The 21,402-nt window shown below is 36.6% G+C and overlaps 1 protein-coding gene across 2 annotated transcripts in view; it reads right to left on the bottom strand.

Moving 5' to 3' along the window:
• LOC124157726 overlaps positions 1-21,402 on the bottom strand; it is an 89,751-nt gene that overhangs the window by 49,548 nt on the left and 18,801 nt on the right. For both annotated transcript variants that reach the window (XM_046532701.1, XM_046532702.1), the window contains exons 2-3: positions 4,848-5,027; positions 3,211-4,742 (exon numbers count right to left, since the gene is read on the bottom strand). In XM_046532701.1, coding sequence (XP_046388657.1) covers positions 3,211-3,325 — 115 coding nt within the window. In that variant the 5' untranslated portion in view covers positions 3,326-4,742; positions 4,848-5,027. The remainder of the gene's footprint in view (positions 1-3,210; positions 4,743-4,847; positions 5,028-21,402) is intronic.

The following is a 21,402-nucleotide window of genomic DNA, read 5'->3' as shown; positions in this document are numbered from 1 at the left end:
GTCGTGGTTTTCTGCATCATTCAATATCTCTAGAACGAATGCACACCATTCAGTGAATAGGCATATTCAAATCCTTTGAATATATACAATCCATGAGGGCAGCACTAAGTATTAATTAATCAAGTATGTAAATATTCATGGAACTGCGATCAAAGGAGCATCAATTACAGTTAATTTTCGTATTACCTGCTATTAATGGCTATATATAATATGTATATATATATATTTATCGAGCCTCTGTTCCAACAGTAAATCGTACTTTTTTGCGGTGATGACCTTTTCCGTGACCTCTCAACATGATGGTGAAACGGTCAATAGCTGCCACTCAACGCAAACGATTAAGGGACGACAAATTGGGTGAAGGAGGACGATGAGGTAAAGGGTTGAAATTATGCAGTCCAAAGAGGCTGCTGAGGTACTGAGGCAAGCGAAAGAGCCCGAAATAAGGGTCAGAGGATGGCTAAAGGGTTCTCCATGATGTAAGGGTTCTCATCAGCCAATTTCACTCAACCTGCCCGCCTTTTATTACTTCAGCATGCTCCTGATATTGCCTTGTCCTCATGGAAACAGTGCCGGACTGTTGAGATCAGCAGTTTCATGGCATAAGAAGTCAATGCGGGAGTGCGCTTAATTTTAGTTAGGAAAGCAAAGCATAAAATGATAATCTTTGCAACCACTGCATCTTTTTTTCGTAAAATCCCTCACAACTGAAATAAGTATTAGGTATATTTTGTGATGAATACGAAATGAAATAGGGTGGTTTCCTATTATTTTTTTATTGCCTTAATCGAAAGATTATTACTCCTGGAGTACGTATTTCGCGCTTTTAGATTTTTAAATGACAACATCTATTTTTCGCGATTAAATGAAAAGTGAAAGTTTTCAAGCGCGCGAAAACGCGACGCTTAAGTATGAATGTCGGGAAATATCTCCGTACGTCGTATTTCTGGTTCCCCCTCCCGCCCGGTGAGGTGACCTTGAGGCGAGGCTTAGCTCTGATACGTCGCAGGATGCTAGCGGATAGCTGAGTACCTTGCTGAACGGTAGCGCTTGGCTTAAAAAAGGTTTGTTAATACCTTATCAAACGAAGAAAACTTTCCGACATTAGCCAGTTTTAATAGGTGATTATTAAGACATGTTTCCCTGAGCTCTGTGCCTCATGCTTGCATTGGTAACCTCAGACGATGCATAACTCCTATCCTCTCGTGTAGAAACTAGGTCCCTGTGACGTCATGCGGAGTGGAATCGCATGGGCGCCAATCTGGCCTTTTTCAAATGAGGATAAAATTTGACCCTTGCCATTCGTCTAAACCGGTATTTCAAAAACCAAATAATTTGTGTATTATGAATACACTAATGGTGGGTAACGAATCGCAATCAATGCCTTTCGTTTTCTTTGATGAAGGAAACTACCCTATTGGAGTTGAAGTTCTAGAATATGATATTATGATCTAAATAAAATGAGATGGCTCATGCGTGTGTGACCGTGAATTACGACACATACTTTTAAGCTGCCAATCACCAATATTAACTGATTTTAAATTATATATCACCGGATATTAGGATTAATTCTTAAATCAAGTGTAGATAAAAATACTCTACTTCTCACCTTTACTAACACCTGGGTTTGATATCGCAACAATACTCATAGTAAATTAATGAAGGATAACATGTTAATCAATAACATTGAGGAAGGTAAATAGGCACTTATTTCAAAACCAAGTAAATTTTACCCAAAATTTTGGTAGCTGGTAAATTAATAGATCTTCTCCACTTATACTTCTGAAAATTAAGAATATTGTGAGCGTATCAAACGAAGTATCCAAAGCAGACAGTATCTCATGGGTCTAAAGATGTAAAAACGATTTAATTGTGAGATTTTTAGGTAAAATGTGGTGAAAATATTCCACCATGAATCATGCATCCTTTACGTATTTCACTAGGAAAATTATTTCAATCACAATACGTTTCAGAGTATTCTCATCATTCGCAATTGTATCCTTCTTTCCTGTCCATAGATACGAGGCGGGAGGGAACATGGTTTGAGGCGCAAGTTCTCTGTGAGATCCTAGAACATGAATGAAAATGTAATCCTAGTGCATCCTTCAACTGCAGACTGCCACCTTAAAGCCAGATACTTCCCCTCTTCCCCATAGTATTTGCATGTGCGGACAGAAAAAAAGGGGTGAAGTCACACTTGAGAATGATGCAAAGCGTAGGAATATCTCGCACTCCAAATAAAATGTTTAAGTGAATCTCCAAAGGATATTTCTATCATATCATAAAAAAAAACATACTATTACTTAAGCCGATGGTCACACACGGTAAAATGTAAAATTAAATGGAGCTGAGCCAAACCAGAATTGGAAGATCTGTGTAAAGCCTCTTTATTTTTCGTCATGACTTGATATTATAAACTCTAAAATTAAATAAATAATTCCTATAGGAATGATACATAATAGTTATGCTAATGTATTAGGGATATTGCGGAGGAGGGGGATGGGGGAAAAGGGCGATTATCATTGCAAGTAAAACGAGGTAAAGTATATCTTAGACTTAATTTACAAGCAACGCAATTCGAACGACATGAACGGCTTCAAGTCTAACCAAGGATTATTTCAGCAAAATTTACTCCTGGGGAGCTTGGTCACCTAAATCAATAATTTACTCTACATATCCCGATGATTTTTATGTAACTTTCGGAAAAAAAGTGTAATTAGTATCAGAAAGATAGTCCATCTTGAAGTTTTCCCCGATTGAAATTATTTTAAGAAATTAAAAAAAAAATTATTTACTAACAGTGAACACGAACAATTTTTCTCCAGGGTCAGATAATTATCATTAAGGTACATGAAGTTAATAACATTCATATACCTATTGGGAGTGAAGCATAATTAGTATGAGAAATTTTGTGTACCTTGAAGTGTTACCTGATAGCATGTATTAAATGAAACTTTCTGGGTAGGGATTAGAGGGCTAACCACCTTCAAAATAGAAATACAAATAAGTACCATAATTTGAATTAATCATGAGTAAAAACATGGCCGCGACATACATTATGTAGTAGGTACTTATTATTATTAGCACGTATACCAGTATTAAATTATCATATTTTAGTTTTATAATCTAAAATAACCTCTTACGAGGCATTGATCCTTCTCCTCTCCTCCAAAGCTAAAAATCAATATATATTTTTATATTTGTACTTACTTTTTCCGTCCATGTAGATGGGAGTCCAGGCCACCTGAGGCACCACTATTTCCACTTGGTATAAGATGAACACAAAAATGGGAAGATAAGCTTCCACACTCTTCCAAGCTCCCATCTCTGATTTAATTGTTTTAGTTTTTAATCTTCTCTTTCCTTGTAAAAGCCAAAGATGGAGAAAACGATGATCGGATCACCTGAATCATTGAAAGACTGCAATAGGTACTAGCAAAAACTGGCGCTATAGCTAGCAGAAAGTCTTACTTGAAAACAAGCAGCAAGGTCACGCTCGGCTATCAATCTCTAGTTTCCGAGCGGATGCCTAAGTTCTCGAACCAAATGCTGTTTACGACTTTACCCCAAGAGTGCGAGTCAAACAGAAAAGGGTTTATCTCACTCTGACGGAAAAAACAGCCGTAAATCTTGACCGCCAAGAAAACTACTATAGGCTCCAATCACTCCATTCACGTTCATAAGATTCGAAAGGTAGCAATAGCAGTAACAAAAAACGAAACATCAATTCGATTCATGCTAGTAAAATACCACAGTTGCAAAGCACGATTGCTGCTTGTTCCTTTTAGGAGACCACTAGGTTCTTAAGTTTCATAGACCTTGCAGAACTGAAGTAGAACTGTATAAGTAGAATAAAAATAAAAATAGATGAGATGTTTTGAAGTGCTCGTAGTGGAATTAATCTGATCACCTAGATAAGCAAAAGGTTCTTAATGCCAGGGTTATTCTATTGCTCCAGCTAGGTTTTTCAAAAAGGATGCCTCAAAGAATTGAACTGATAATGATATACCTCAAATAAACCAAATTCAGTCCTTTATAAAGTATACTGCAAAACGATTGTGCTATTTATGCAAGTAGTGTAAGACATTGAAGTTAAATGGAGCCGCGATAATTTTATCTGCCATTAAAGCCAATCTTTAAAATCGTAAAAATTAGGTTGACTTTGTTCTTAAACTCAATACTACCATTTCTCGAGATTCCCCTTAAGTATAGAGCAAGGAAAATAATTAAATAGTGCGATAATGAGTAATTTTACGGCATGAGTAGAAAGCTATTTTTGTTCAATGCAAATTTTGCAAGTATAAAAAGGATATCAAAAGAATAAAGAAGCAAACTAAATCCTTTTCAGTTTCTATCAGAGCATTTCTCGGCCAAAGAAATGTTTTTGAAACTTTTTCATTAACTTACAAGTCACGGTTTGTTTAGGTCACATCTAAACAAAGTTAGATAAAATATTTCAAATTCAGTGTTTGACGCAGAAATACTTTGAATAGAGGTCACCCGTAGTGCAAATAAAAATTGGGGATCACATATCACGTACACTCCGCATCACGTGGAAACAACATTAATGTAAAAAGCCAGCTATTCTACCATTGCAGTTTTCTTTCATTCGTTTATATTACGCCGGTATTCCGAAAGATGACCTTCAAGAAGATAGAATTCATTCCATTATCTTCGCTGATTCACACGCTCTAGGGGACTCCTCACTCTTACTTCTTGGGGTTTAGTTTGTCTCTGGAGCTCTGTGGCAGAAGAAAGTGAAAGACATCCGTGAGTAACGACATCACTCCTAGGAAATGGGTGACAACCCATTTTCAGGCATCGAGTGGAAAATGCTAGGCACTAACCTCTATAGGAGCGCCTGCGACAAGAACTTAGAAAGTGTATAAATCCACGTTGGCAGAGAAGATAGGCAACACTGACTCCACGCCGTCGTCTGCGATTCCTTCGGGAAGAGGAACCACCGCCTCTACTTGGAACCCTTCGTGGAATTCCCTGGCATCTTAACGTCGACTTTCCACCGCAGACTGCAAAGGGAAGAAAATACTTTGGATTAGTCACATGAAGAAGAGTAGGAAGTGAGAGGAAACTCAAAATGGGAAGAATACGAGGAACAGCAATAGTTTACCAAAGATTACCGAATTTACTAGTTTTCTCATATATTTTCTACTAATAAAATATGCTGAAATCCACAATGACCTATAGTGAGCATAGTTTTTCTGTTTTTACTTCCGTGGAAGCCGCTAAAAATTTACATCTGATATCAGTCACCATTGAATACTACAATCAGCTTACGGGTAAACATTAAGACGAAAATGCCATACCATCTGTCAGGAACTAATAAATGTTTACCCCGATACGTCGCACAGCATGCTCTTTCCCTCCAAAAATATTTAGGTATAATATTCAAAATATCAAGTAAAGATGTAAAATATTAATATTAAATTACATTTGAATTGATAAAAAATGGCAAAGGCCGAATGAAAAAATTATGGAAGCATCTCCAATATTCCTTTTTGTTGAAGTGTGAATTAATTGTAATCCTACCTGTTTTGAATGAAATAAAACTGAGATGATTAAATAAACCAAATGGACCTCAAATGAGTTTTACTCATATAAATGACCTTTCCATTTCACCGCGGAAGCAAAAATTTCGCTGAAAAGACAGTACTAACTTTCAATTTTATCAAGTCTTTTTTCCTATCCTGCCATCTCATGAAAGCTTCCTGCAAATCACTGGGGAGCTGCACACCATACGGGAGAATTGAAATTCCGACAGTGGGAGCCATGGGAGTTAGAAGAAGGAAGGATATCAAAAAGAGGTGACAGCAAGTAAGTGGATAGGAAACGGTGTATTCGCATTCCGCTCAAAATACGTGGCAAATACGAAGATTACTTCAAAGTAGAAAGCATAGAAAATGTCCTCAGAGACTTGTAGGATTCTGAGAGATCATATGGTGGTTTTATCTTTACTTACCTTGGGTTGAGGTAATTATAAGCTGACGCTACCTGAAATTCTTATTGTAATTCTGATATGGAAACAGCATTTTACACTAATGCCTTTGTACTATCATCTAAGACTGGTTGATGACAAAATTGAATTGAAACCCGGATCAGTTCTTGGATTTGTTATTGTACATTTGCAATAATGTTAATTTCATTATGACTACAGATTTCTTCCTTTCATTTCAAGATATCGATCTTATTTTTTCTAGAGCGCAAATCATTGAAGAATTCCCTACTGTCCTAAAAGGTTAAGTTGTGTAATTAAGAAAGGATTACAGTAAAATGACCGTTCATAAAATGAAAAACTTTTTAGTATTCCACCAATTTATGACGTGATAAATTGGTTGTGCGCAACCAAGTTTTTCCTTTCATTAACGATAAAATGAACTTCTACAGAGTTGAGCCTGAGACGACAAAGATAAGTATAAGATGACTTCAGTCTCATCGCGAACTGGATCAAGGTATATTCACAGGTCACTTGCAGGTTCCTTGGGGAACGTGAAGGTCGCAGAAAAAAGCTGCTCTTTAATTCTCTTTGCTAAACGTACATCACTCCACGCATCATTCTTGGCGCGGATTTAATGATTTCGCTAAAGAGCGTTCAGGAATGGTGTCATTAGTGGGCGGCAACTGCCGGAAATAAACTCCGGCACGAGTTAAAGAGATGCGTCGATGTCCTCGGGGAGAGGAAGACTAGGAAAGGAAGAGGCGAAACGAGGCACAAATTCCGTCGCCCATTGCCGCCTTTTTCGCGTGGGGAATGAGCTTCCCTCGCGCGATCGATGTCACGAAAATCTCTCTTTGAAGCTCTTCCCACGATCCAAAGCTCTCCGCTATCTCCGTTTCCCTCCATTCATTTAACACTAGGCACACATAATGCACTCTACAATGCTTTGCTAATAGGGAATTTTGATTTCATAGTGCTGAAGGAGGTAGGCTTTTCCAATTTGATTTCAGCTGATAAAGATATTTACTTATTTATTTCCATGCCACCGAAAACAGCTCTATACGGCATTTTACATCGGGGCTATCAACATGTTAACAATATAACGTACACAAAAAACCAGGGCCTGGATAGGGGTAACTTACCCAGGTGGGACTCGAACCCGAGACCTCCTGTTTGGCTGGCGAGGACTTAACCCCGCCGCTATCGAGGCCGGATATCAAGCCTACCATGATGATAACGATAGTAAATTATTTTAGTGGTTTACCCCGGGCTAGAAAATTTAATAAGCCGAAAATTTAGTAGAATATTTTTCCAGCACTCTCGGGGGTTAGGTAAGGTTAGGGTTAGGGTCTAGGGGGAAAGTTCTTACGTCAGCCCTGAGAATATTGGAATTTTTTTCCTGCGAACGTCAGTCAATGTGGTGACTCTGGCCCGGAATAAAACTCAAGAAGAATAGAAGATCAGTTATTCTTGAACACGGCCCATGAAGCGATCAACGACGTAAAGAAGCACCATAAATTAGACATTAAGTATCATGAAATTAATTTTAAAATAAAATAACATCATCCTGCATAATTAAGAGGTCGACGATGCAGTTCCAGCTAATTTAAGTTTATATGTAATCGAATTTCCTTTAGCCAAATACATTATGAAGGTGAAGAAAGTAAAACTGAATACACTCACTTGAAAAAGTTAGGCAGAAAATACCTGCATGGTGTGAAAAAATCAATTACATTGCATTGCGTTCCACCTAAATTTATACTGATTGGGCAAATAACTTTAATTGGTTAATTGAGTACCTCAGAGGTCTTCAGTAAATTCAATTACCATTTCAATCTGATTAATTTCTTAAATAAATAACTCAAATTGATTGAACACGAACACCTAGCATCCACAGGTGTATCAATTTTTTTATTATTCTTCAGTAACCGCCCATGATATCTAGGTTGCTTTAACGCATTGACGCACACCTTACGTGATTAAGACCTTCAACCTGTAGGAACAGCTAGTCATTTAGATTTAAGGTGAAATTTCAAAGTTTCTTACCAACCGAAATTCTCGAATCGATAAATTCTGTACCCAATTTTCAGAAATAATTTGATAAATTTTGATACAGAGAGTTTTTATTTTATTAAGATTTTAATCATTTCCACTGCTCTAAACTCAAGAATATTGATTTACGAGTTCGTAAAGTAGCCTATTGATGAAAAGAATGATAATATAATTTTAATAAAATGCTAATCACATTTAATAAAATACTCCTTTTGACTCCTTTCAAAATTTTTGATTCTTTTATTTTGCGGATATAAAAGTTACAATCGGAATAAAATAAATACATGGTAAATGACTATAAAAAAACAGGGAAACAAACTTTATCGTCGTAGTCAGCCAATCAGACAGATCACGCAATCTCGGATTTAGCCATTTCAATCCTGGTCCAAAGCGCAGAAGTAGAAAATTGCCCTTGCTTACATTTACTCTGAGGTCTAGTTGGAAAATGCCAGGATCAGAAAGCACATATCGGTACTAATCTGGGTCAGGTTGACGCTGAGTTCCTATGAGTCAAAGAATGGGGCAGATCAGGGGGTGATTGTCAACGGAGCAGAGGAAGGTTTGAATTAGCGTGATGACGAACGAGCTCATACAGACATGCGGCCGATGATCGCGAACAAGGGTCGCTTTCCGGTCACTGGGGATCGTCGACTGTTGCCATTAGACCAAAGAGAAGGAGATGAGAGGCGACCCCCTCCAAAACCTAGCTGAGCGATCGCCCGACGTGGAGCAACAGTGACAGGCATTGCCGTGAAATGAGGCGAGGGATTTGAAATGGGAATATCCCGCGGCAACGTCGGCTGCAAGTGAAGGGCACGTGATGGCATGAGCGAAACGAGGAAAACGTTGTTCTGATCCTACAACGGAATGAGACGATAGGGGCCGCTACCTCGGAGTAAATTTGAACAAGATAGATTTTCGGCTTTTGCTTATGTGACCAAAATTGAAGCGACAAAATCCAATACCACTATCTCTATCTCTAATATGTCTGATTCTAAAGATAACGTTTGTGTTCATTAAAAAATGAAGAAAAGGGTCTCCAATCACCGTAAAATTTGGATCACCCATCATAATAACTAACAAAACACAAGAAAATTGTCCCGTGGTAGTGCACGGGAATATTACTTCCACTCTAGGGACTAACACAGCCGCATACACTTAAATCTACTGGTAACCGTTGCAAGGCTACAGGCATTTTGCTAAGGTGGCCTTTGATAATTTGTTAATCTATAGAGGCCATAGAGCTCAATTACTTTTTTTGTTGTGTTCATGCTGTTAATTTCGATTGCACTTTATACTTATTTAAATGATCACGAAAAAAGAGAAGTATGATAATTTTCATTGCATCAATTCTTAAGTATTTCATTCGTTAACTTTTTCCATGTTCAATATAATATAGAGGTTTTCATTGTTAATCTCAGCTCTTGATTACTGAACCGTCACCATAATTGCTTTGTTTATATATCCTCTAAGCCCTATAATGTGTAGCCGTCAAGGATGGGACGGTAAAGAGTGATCATCATGCCTCTCTCCTCCCTAAAACTGACATCCTTACAGGTAATAACTCACCTCTTAACCTGAGGAGACAGCTTGTGAGAGATAGACTCAGATTCAGTGACAGAATCAAGGGGACTGCACAGAGATGGCCCAATTCCATCCCATAGGGGGCTGATTTCTGTTGCCACTTAGGTCGCATTTTAATAGGATTTCAAAAATGTCCGCGGCCGGTGATGAGTGCAATTCGATCCGCTTTTTTTCAATACTTTGTATATATTGCTTGTAAATGCGAGGAATATCATTGAAAAGTTATGAATGTGATCGATCAATTCATTATGAATGTCAATTTCGGTTAATACCCCTAATTATACCCTATTTCCCCGTGAAACTCGAATCGATTTGTCAGCGACGCGAGTGGCGACTTCTGCAAACCCATTTAAATGCGCGGTGGTTGACAACACTTTAAGAGGCAAACTTGAGGATTCTCTTTTGTAATATTCGTGGATGAAACATAAGCCGTGGTACCTTTGGCACCTTTCGTAAAGAATAAGCTAATATCGACGGGTTTCTACGTTGACCAGCGACTAAGAGCGCATGTACACAAATTTATTAATTATGCAACAGAAATTGAGACTACGAAATCGAAAAATAAAAAGCAAGAAGTGTAGTAAGAAATTATGTTTCCATTTCAACCATGTTCAAAACCGGACCATTCTTATATGATAACCCTATATTGAGAGCTTTGATTATACAACTGCAACAATATATACAGGGCTTTGATTATAAAACTGGGCCGAAGAAAAAGAACTAGTATTTAGCCGTTATGACCTTATTAGGAGGCAAATAAATCCTTTAGGTCTCAAGAAACTGCCCTTTTTCGTTAGAAATAGTTCACTGCCTTCGTGCAGCTGGATACACTCTTCCATTTTCCACGGGAACGGCTATTATAGTAATTGTCACTCATTCTCTTTACAATATATTTTATATAGCAATATATTACAAATGTTGAAGATTATCTGTACGAAACCTGCGTAATGAAGGGAAGAAAAACGGAATTTCGAGATAGTAGTTTCAGTATGCATTCATTATACTATCCTTGCGATTCTGATTATTATTTTAATTATTTTTTAGTGTGTAACGTTGTAATGTTTAACATGTTTTATGTAATGTCTACATGTTTTCTCTATTGAAAGAGAAAATTTGAGAGGTATATTTTTAGTATTTTCCTCATCATACAACCAATTTTTTATTACCACTCGCGTTCTATCTCTTTTTTCTCTGACTCCAAATGAAATGAGATTTGGAAATAGGTAAAGAGTTTTAACGTGAATTACAAGAAAACTATAAACAATTGTTAAGCATAATCAAGAGAAAGTATAAATCTACCCGTTAGCTTGAAATAAATCACAAAATACAAATTTGGGAATAACAACATTTTTAATTAATGAAATAAACAGTGTATATTAAATTAAAGTGATTTTAAATTTTTACTGAGGGTCAAGTAGGGAATACTTATCAACGGAATCATTCATAATTTTGATGTTCCGGGAAGCAAATATTTATTATGAACCAGAGAAGGAGCGGACATAGAAATGAATTTTTTTGGACTGAGTTTTAAAAAACTGTAATACGAAGTTTTCCTTACACAAAAATGCAATTCATCGTAATTCATCATCACTGAAGGTCACTGGAGAGACTTAGATAATATAACAAATATTTCCCTGAACGGACAACAAACATTATTTCTAGTGGCAAAATGAAAATTTGCTGCTACACGTGTTTCCATAGGGAAATTGCTCCCAAGAATAGAGTGGTTTCCTATTATTTTTTTATTGCCTTAATCGAAAGATTATTACTCCTGGAGTACGTATTTCACGCTTTTAGATTTTTAAATGACAATATCTATTTTTCGCGATTAAATGAAAAGTGAAAATTTTCAAGCGCGCGAAAACGCGACGCTTAAGTATGAATGCCGGGAAATATCTCCGTACGTCGTATTTCTGGTTACCCCTCCCACCCGGTGAGGTGACCTTGAGGCGAGGCTTAGCGCTGATACGTCGCAGGCTGCTAGCGGGTAGCTGAGTACCTTGCTGGATGGTAGCGCTTGGCTTAAAAAAGGTTTATTAATACCTTATCAAACGAAGAAAACTTTCCGACCTTAGCCAGTTTTAATAGGTGATTATTAAGACATGTTTCCCTGAGCTCTGTGCCTCATGCATGCATTGGTAACCTCAGACGATGTATAACTCCTATCCTCTCGTGTAGAAACTAGGTCCCTGTGACGTCATGTGGAGTGGAATCGCATGGGCGCCAATCTGGCCTTTTTCAAATGAGGATAAAATTTGACCCTTGCCATTCGTCTAAACCGGTATTTCAAAAACCAAATAACTTGTGTATTATGAATACACTAATGGTGGGTAACGAATCGCAATCAATGCCTTTCGTTTTCTTTGATGAAGGAAACTACCCTATTCTCCTAAGGGAGGCGCGAGGGGGACTTAGGGTAATGACACACGCACAACAGCTTCCAGCTGACCTATAGCGCGACCCGCTTGCATGAATAGTAAGCGGTGTGCATTGTGTTCTACGCAAAAACAATTTTTGCTTGGAAGAGGTTCTCCGGACTTTAAATGGCACAAATTTTGGCTATAAAGGACAGTATTTTTACTTAAACCCTTACTTAAAGTCTGAGAGACAGCTGCGATTTTAAAATTATGAATATTTTCAAAATTGATTTTACAAAATACCTAAATTCCTAGTGAGCGTCATAATTTTGTATAATAAGAGCACTCTTAAAAGTTAACTTTCCTATTATTCATTTCTGAAAATTCGAAACTGAATTTTAATAGCGTTCTGTGAGACCTCATGTCACTAAATGGAAAAACCAATAAACGTAATGCTGGTGGAAATAATTCAAAAAGTTGTTAAAAACAATTCCTAATGATTTTTCAAGAATAATAATAATTAATAATTTGTAAGGAAGCATTTTTAGTTGTGTAACGTGGACAATTAAGTACTTAATTTAAAAAAGTACAATAATAATAACTACTAAACTGTTTTTGATATCAGCTTTTTTATCCTGCTTTAAATAAAAATTTTTACTAAAAAGTTGATTCGTATTGGGAATGCATAATATTAAATATAAGTTGAGAAGTCAAAGAAACATTAAACTAATCAATGAAAATGACATTGCAACGTTTTATGAATTTTGTATTATTGCGGTCTCCTAGACCGCACGTCACTGGTAATGTAACAAGAATTGCACGTCATCGATTAAGGGTGAATACTTCTAGAAATAATGTATTCATTGAAGCGATAATAATGGTTATTATTAATTGCATTCACACCCCTTAAGTGACAAGTGGTGGATTAAGAGGGGAGCGACCGCCCCTCACCGCGTAATTCATGGGAAACTCAGGAAAAATGGTAAATATGATACTCACTGCGTGGACTTTCCATTGTAAGATTTTATTTCACCAGGTCTGCAAACAATGTTTAAAGATAACTGAAAAATATATATAATCCATTTGTCTCTTCTATCGATGCATAGCGATGAGAGGTATTTTGTAGCACCGCGGCTACGCGGAAGTATCCTTCGAAAAAAGGCCTTAATTCGCACCTGCAAGCGACCTCTACATGTTGAACAATCGTGATGATTCATTTCGGATATTCATTCTCAACTCCATAGCATAAGTAAATGGTTGGTATCTAAACATGCTTAGTTACAATTTTTCTGCGTACGAAAACCGAAGTTTAAGGTCACCTCTTTTCAAGAAGACGCATCGTTTCTTCTCGACTGGTCTTATTTTCCCAATTTTGAAGACGTAATTCTTATTTTAAACTGATGTTAGAGCCTTAAATTTCCAGAAAACATAGATTACATTTTTCAGTATTTGCCTTTATCTAATGCATAAAAATTTTAAATCCGAGGAAATACTTAGGTAAAACTATACATGAGAGATAGGAATATTTTATGATATATTTTTACCCTGACCATTTAAAAATATTACCTGAAGTTTGAAACGAGTTGTACGTCATGAATAGGTAACAAAGGTCAAGCAATATGATGAATCATAAATAGTTAAGTACAACGAACCGCTAGGAGGATTTAATTTGCGTCGCTAGAGCTTTCAACGATTCCCATGTTGAGTTTAAACCTGTATATTGTCGCGAATATCACTAAAACCTCATGATAGAACCGGCCCTAACGGGTTTACTTAATAATTTCAGAAATAAAATAAATCTCAATGTATCCAAAAGCTCATATACCACTGGACCGTAAAATTCTCACGATTCCTTTCAAGCGATACGCTAACTTTGACAGAACAGAAAATCTGCCGCCTGGCTTCCTCGCTCGAGAAACCTCGCTGGACCACCCTGCTGGAAGTTTTTTTAGCAACCTACCGCCGGGTGGCCATCAACGCGGGCGAATTGCGGTGTCGAATGATACCCCGTGGAGCGATCGGGACACAGCTCTGGTAAACTCGTACAACCAAGCGCAATAGTTCCAGCAAAGCAGGCCATTGCTCCGGTTCAGGGCTTTGGGAAGGGCTGATAGGGACAAGCATGGCCGGCCTTAAGGCGGGGCGACCGCCCTGGGCCCCGCGCTTTGGGGGGCCCCGCGTTCGTGAAAAAATAAAATTAAAATATACGATAGTTTTGAAAACCCAATTTCAACTATTATTGTATTGTTAAGTCCGTGCTAGACAAAAAATAATATGATGAAAAAGGAATAATAATGCAGTAATTTTTATTGTGCACTGTTTTTATGTGAACGACGGCGTAATTACGAAGTCTGAATTTGGGAGGGGAACACATACTTAGCCAGAGAGTGGTAGGGATTCAAAATGCTCGAGTTTGTAGATGGGGTATAGAGTTTAATATTTTAAGTGAAGGGCCCCGCACTGAAGGTTCGCCCCTAGCCCCGCTCCTGCTAGGGCCGGCCCTGGGGACAAGGGACAGATCTCCAGGGATCGATATAGCAACAAGGCTCATATTGATAGAACAACTGTTCGAGGAGATAAATCAAGAAAAAAATTTGAAATTCAAATGATATTTTAGGTTGTACACGGAAAGAAATACGCAGGGGTGACAGAAGCTCTATAATAACTAAATAGTAACTTAAGAAACATGCATTTTGTTTTGAATGAATGATCTAAGAAAAACCTATGAGCATGAATTTATAATTCAGGCAACGAGATGAATAACCAACGGACTTTAAATGTGATGATGATCAGTCTTGATTGGCAAACATTCTCCACTTCAAAAGTAAAATAAATACAGCTCTTATAAAACTACCCTGTGACAAGAAAGGGAAAATCTTCCAGAGTGGGAAATGAGCGTAGGTTGACCAAGGGAAATTTGTGAGGATAACCAGAATGTGAGCTAAAGAAAATAAACTGAAAAAAACAGACATTAACGAAAGGTGAAAGATGAGGAAGATAAAATTCCCCTAATAAGCCCATTCAAAGCCGGAAGTACTGTCCAAAAACCCATTCAAAATTAATCTAAAAAACCATAACTTTTTTTAGAGAATCATTTTCAAATAAAAGTAATAAGGAAGAGCACGAACCAAATTACGAATGGTATAAGACCGACAGCCAAAGAGAAAAAGAAATTCATGTAAAAATAATCCATAATCTAGAATTGGACAGTGAAGTGAAAGTTGCATCGTCATTGGTTGAAGGAGGAGAAATATTTCATCCACAGTATCTTTTTCCTGGATGAGACATTTGAAGGTGGTTTTTTTTTCGATTCCTTAGACTGCACGCTTTTATCATATAACATTTCAACCGACTTCTCCCTAGCATGTCAGTGGAGTATCTCAGAACAACCGGCATTGTTTTCATCCACGTGAAATGAAACACTACCCACATCTGTAGGCCCTCCAAAATGACGCTGAGACTATCTAATATCGGAATTTGGGAAATTAAATGGGATGACACTAACCACTTGTTCTGGATCCAAAAGTACACGTAAATATATAACCATTTAAATTACATAATTGCGTTAAGTATTGCATTAATGAGAGTTAAATTAGGATAAAATATTTACTAAGGTTATATGTGAGCAATGAATTGAAGGCATTTTAGTAGAATTCCCAAAACAGAAGAAAAAAACAGACCATTTTTAGAAAGTACTGTGTTACTAGTTGGATGAGAGGAATATGAGTCTCGAATAGGTTTCTCATAAAGGATTTAATAATAATCTTTCCCAAAAGTTAAAGATATCCCATGAAAATAAACCTCTCTTAACCATTTCGTATGATTTAGGAATATTTTGGTAGCATTATCAAATGCTCTGGAATTTCGTGGATGGATTAAATTTGAGTAATTTTGAACAACTTTATGCAATAATTCAGGGAAAGCTGTATTAAAATGAACATTTTATTTAATTTAGCCTATTAAGCTCAATTTAAACTTCCAAATTCCAATGAAAGTTACGTCCTCCAAAACTTGCAGAAAATTTTATCTTGATATAAAATGCTTCGGAAGCTTGCTCATTAGCAACGTGGGATTTCAACTCGCGTATCGCGGAAAATGATTAAATTTCTTTCGAGGAAAATCACTTTCCGGAAATAACTTGCTAAAATAGTTACCATTACAAGTATATCTAAAGGTTTTCTGACAAGTGCTGATGATCAGTAAAAATATAAAATATTATAAAAAATAGTCTCAAGGCCTATAATTACTTAAATATTGGACGAGGGACATGAAAGCCTCATGAATATCATAATAAAAGGACTAGTGCTAGGGAATCACGGTAGAGTAATGCTACGATTAAAATATATGGAGCAGATGATAGACAGGAAGGATAGACAGACGATTTTTTTGCGTAAAAATATTAGCCAATTAGACTGACCGGAGACTTTCGTCAAACCTATCTTCGAACTATTGATTTTCGGTGAAGCAGATGATGAGCAGTAAAGGCTTAAATTGTTTTCAACAGAATCAATGGACAAGGGTCACTTGGACTAGGTAGTTTCATCTATATTAATTAAATAGATGATGAAACCTTAATTATTCTTCTTTGATGAAACATACGCCAATCGATTGGACGACACACCCTAAAATTTAGCGTAGGTAATACTTTCACTGATATCTGACCGAAATTCTTCATAGTGTTTCGTAAATTATGGACCAACAGCAACAAACAAGTTCTAGTGTTAATAGGTCCATTTCTCTATCTCAAAATGTAGCACAAAAGCCATACATGCCTACACACATTAAGGATTGAAGTCATGAATTACAAAACGGCAGAGACACAAATTCATCCTATCTGTGTGCTTTAATTTTCGGGGAATCTAGATCTGTTGCTTTTGATTCTTCGTAAAAAAAATCATTTAAAACATATATTTATGGGGAAAAGACGAAGCGGCTATGACAGCTTTGAAGATGGACAAAAAAGAGATTTTTCTCAATGATTTTCCGAATGGGATTAGGCATTGTTTGGAATTCACATCTTTGATTAATTTTTTAACATGAAAATCATTCCAAATTTTTAGAGGATTACGTGGAATATACACGTTTCTAAGCCATCAATGTGTCAGAGTACAAGAAACGGAAAGCTAAAGTAAGACAGTAAACGCATAAAACTTATCCCACCGGTCCCTCGAGACGCGGGAAACCTTGCGTTGGAGTGGGAATTGGAAATTTTTAGCCTTAGTTTTTTTATTTTCCATAAGTAATGACAGCAAACAACGGGGAACATGGGGAGGAGACAAGATGCAATGTACGCACAAAGAAACAGAAGACGCAGCGAATTGTTAATGAGGAGAGTGGGAGGGTTTTGTCACGGGCAATATCTCCTCGTGTCATGGCGAGTGAGGGTTAGCGGATGCAGAAGGATTATTTGAAGTCAAAGGGGTAAAAATAAGGAAAAAAAGACGTTGACAAAGGAGAGGAGTGAATGAAACACAATTTAGGTAATTAGAGAATTGCTTTTGGTATGCCGTAGTAATGAATAACTTTTTAGAGAAACTGCCTTACAGTTTGGGAAGCGTTCTTCACGCCCAGCTATAAAAAAGGAAAAAAAAGATTTATGTGGAAATAGATTTTAAATCGTTATAAACTTTTTTATGTCCCAACACCATACCTTTTGCTTTCCCATAAGTAATGACAGCAAACAATGGGGAATATGGGGAGGAGACGAGATGCAATATACGCACAAAGAAACAGAAGACGCAGCGAATGGTTAATGAGGAAAGTGGGAGGGTTTTGTCACGGGCACATCTCCTCGTGTCATGGCGAGTAAGGGTTGGCGGATGCAGATGGATTATTTGAAGTCAAAGGGGTAAAAATAAGGAAAAAAATCGTTGACAAAGGAGAGGAGTGAATGAAACACAATTTAGGTAATTAGAGAATTGCTTTTGATATGCCGTAGTAATGAATAACTTTTTAGAGAAACTGCCTTACAGTTTGGGAAGCATTCTACACGTCCAACTATTAAAAAAGGAAAAAAAAAGATTTGTGTGAAAATAGATTCTAAATCTTTATCAACTTTTTCATGTCTTAACACCATAACTATTACTTTTTTACACCTACAGCACAGCGGTACTTAGGGCTAAAACTTTTCCATAATATATTTGGTTGGAAAAAAATGCATAATTTACATTTGCATGACTGGCATGAAAATGTGCTGATGAATAAAAAAAGGTGTAAAATATTTATTGCTTCTCTATCGTCACTTGTATGCAATACAATTCATGAGCAATCATGAAATTGATTTTCAACGGAAATATCTTGGGTTAATTATCAAATGACTGTAGTCCAAATATCAGAGAAATTACTTAGAAAAAAATACATCATTTGCATATGCATGATTAATATACAAGTTTCCAAATGAATATAAAATAAAAATTGTCGCAAAATTTATTTTCTCGTTACGTGACTCCAGTTTAATCCACCGAAAATCATGAAATTGATTTTCAATGCAAATATCGCGAGTTAAATTATCCAATAAATATTTAGTATAAGGAGAAAAAGAATTTATTTAAATATTTTGGGCCTCAAGAATTAAAGTTTATAATTCATTCTTGATTTCATTGGGTTTTTATAACTACTTCTGTGCTCCTCAGTTATCGCGCGTGGATGTCATGGCATGTCTAGACAAGCCTTCGAATGCAGAAATCAGGTATTCCTTATAAAAAAACACCACAGACGGGCTTCAAACTCAATTGTGCAGGGATAGAAAGGCAGTACTTCAATCAGTACACTATCAAATGGATATATCAGTACACAACAGTATGTAATGGAAAATCTCAATAAATGAAATATTAATTTCAAATCCATCTCTAAATGAATAGAACGCGTAAACGAAGAAAGATCCTATTGTAATACCTTTATAATTTTAAAATTCATGTGACTTTTTTATCGCATGAAGTCCAAATGCTTATTTGTTCATTCGTTTTTAATTTGACTAAAAACAATTCTTTTCTGGAAATCACCGTCAAAGAACAGAGTCTGTTTATTTGGATAGAACAAAATTAAATTGAACAAAAATCCTCTAATCCTGTACACTACCGGGAGATGAAAAAAAACAAAGCCATGAGGCTTAAACTTGCAATCTCATTGTTGCTTTCACTTATAAAGAAAGCAGATAATGAAGCCAATAATTCCACGGATGAGCATCGTAGCAGCTAAAAATATGTAAATGTGGGACACACTCATGAATAATGCACTCCAATTAGCAATGGGATAAGACGCGGAAATTCGTTCCCCAATATTGGACTTTCTCTTCTCGCCTGAGCAGGAAAACAATTATTTACCCTCAGTGAAATGTACAATTATTCTGAAAATAGGAAGTAACAATACTAATTCAGCTTTCAAGGTTAAAAAGTTACCGAACACCTCCTAAGCTGCCTTCAGCATTACTGCGGGATCATGGTGTTTTAATTTTGTGCACGGTGAATGCCATTAAAAATATGCTAATACATTTAAAAACATGCTAATTTGACGAAGCTCAACCAATGTTATAATCTCTGTTTATGATGCGAAGATGAATACGCAGAACATGGTTTTTTATGTCCAATTAAGGCAACTTCAGATCCCATTGAAAAAGGAAAACATGTAAGGCACAAATTAGAGAAAACTTTATATATAAACGAAACTTAATCAATCTCTCTCAAGAAATCAGGCAAGTTGATCGCACAAATGCATCAAATGGACTCGACAAGTAAACCTTGATAGTAAATTTCTCAACATCATTTTTTAGTGCATCGGTGAATAAAATTACATTTATGGAAAAACAAAAGTAAAACATAAATCACGGACATTGATAAAATTTATAAAAGCAACGACCAATGACCAATCTTCGAGTAAGTCAGATAAGTACAGAAGTGAACACTAGAGTTGATAATTAACGGATTGACAAGAAGTAACTTTTATCTACTCGTACAAGTACGAAATTCGCAGAGCTACGTAGTGGAAGCATAACGATAAAGAGTGATAATAGATCACTAGAGTATACCACTTAACAACTACAGCGAGTTGTCTCGATGGTGGCTGAAAATTTAGTCAACAGCTCTGTTATGCCATTCTCAGGGATTTTAGCCTATTTGAAGATGGCATAAATTTTCCTTGCAAAACCCTTAATCACTGCGCAGAACAGGATTTTGGGACTAAGAGAGTCTATTTTCTAAACTAAATAAAGGTTTCGGGACCCTCCGCCCATCATCCCAACGCTCTATTCATTGGGCCAATGAGCTTCACTCAGTATAGCGTGAAGCAAAGAAATTTAAAATATTCAACGAGAAGAAAATGCGCCTTGCATCCTTAAAATTTAGTTTGTATCTCCTTTCCTCGCGAACCCTTAAAGCGACCTTTTCGATGGCCACCCATTTCCACTTTCGCCCCATTCCTCTTGAAGACCGGAGCTTCTCTCTCAGCGAAGCCAGCCTCTTCTAATGGTCCAAGTGAAGCGGAAAATCTCCCTCTTCTCCCTTCCTGAGCATCGTGCTGCACACACGGTACGCTTTACACCGCCTATGCTTCTAAAGCGCTCTCGCTAACTCAAACGTCTTTCAGTCCACTAGTCAGATGTGCGAGCTATCTGCAGGGCCCTTCTCTATTTTGATAACAGTGGAGTAGATCATGCTCTGATTAAAAAAATTATCGAGCGCCAGTGGCACGGTCCTTAGCTTAGATGAAAGGTTCTAAATCCTCGCATAGGTACTTTAGATATTCTCAGTACTCTTTCTCGTTAATAATTCGGAAGAAATTTGATTACTTTAGTTCACATCAGGATTAAAATTTCCTCAAATAAAACATAAATCATCTTCAAAGACTGCTGAATGAACACCTGCATTGAGTCCTAGAATTGTTAACAACACGATAGCTAGCCAGGCATTGCATCGTATTAGATTGTTTCAACCACATTAGAATTAGCTAAAGATACATCATTTTTTATATTACTACGCAGAAGAGGTTATTTTATACTGCAAAATAATTTTGTTTATATCATGGAAAATATAAAATTTAAATGTTCAAAATTAAAAATCTACTTGAGTATATTCATTGTGGCCATTTATTTATGAAATGGCCCTAAGTTTTTAATCAAATGCAGAAAGATTTCGACATTTGAAGCAACATTAATATATGAAACATGAATATACAATATATGAGGGGTTGAGAAGCCAAGGGGTACGAGTGATTTTTTTCTAAACAGAGTTAGACACAGTTAATTGTTAGCAAAAATATACAAAAACTTGATTGTCAAGGGATACGAGTGAGTCTCTTTTCTGTGCCGACATCAAGTGATAAATCAAATATGCACTATTAAATATTTAATTGAACTCGATTTTTTTACTTACCTAATTTATGTACCAAACTCTGTTTACAAAAAAAATCACTTGTACCTCTTGGCTTCTCACCCGCTCATATATAATTTATACATCCAGCATA

The sequence above is a fragment of the Ischnura elegans genome, chromosome 4, assembly GCF_921293095.1.
Source record: "Ischnura elegans chromosome 4, ioIscEleg1.1, whole genome shotgun sequence".
NCBI lineage: Eukaryota > Metazoa > Arthropoda > Insecta > Odonata > Coenagrionidae > Ischnura > Ischnura elegans.
Note: the sequence above shows the minus strand (reverse complement) of the source record. Positions and strands in the feature narration are given on the sequence as shown.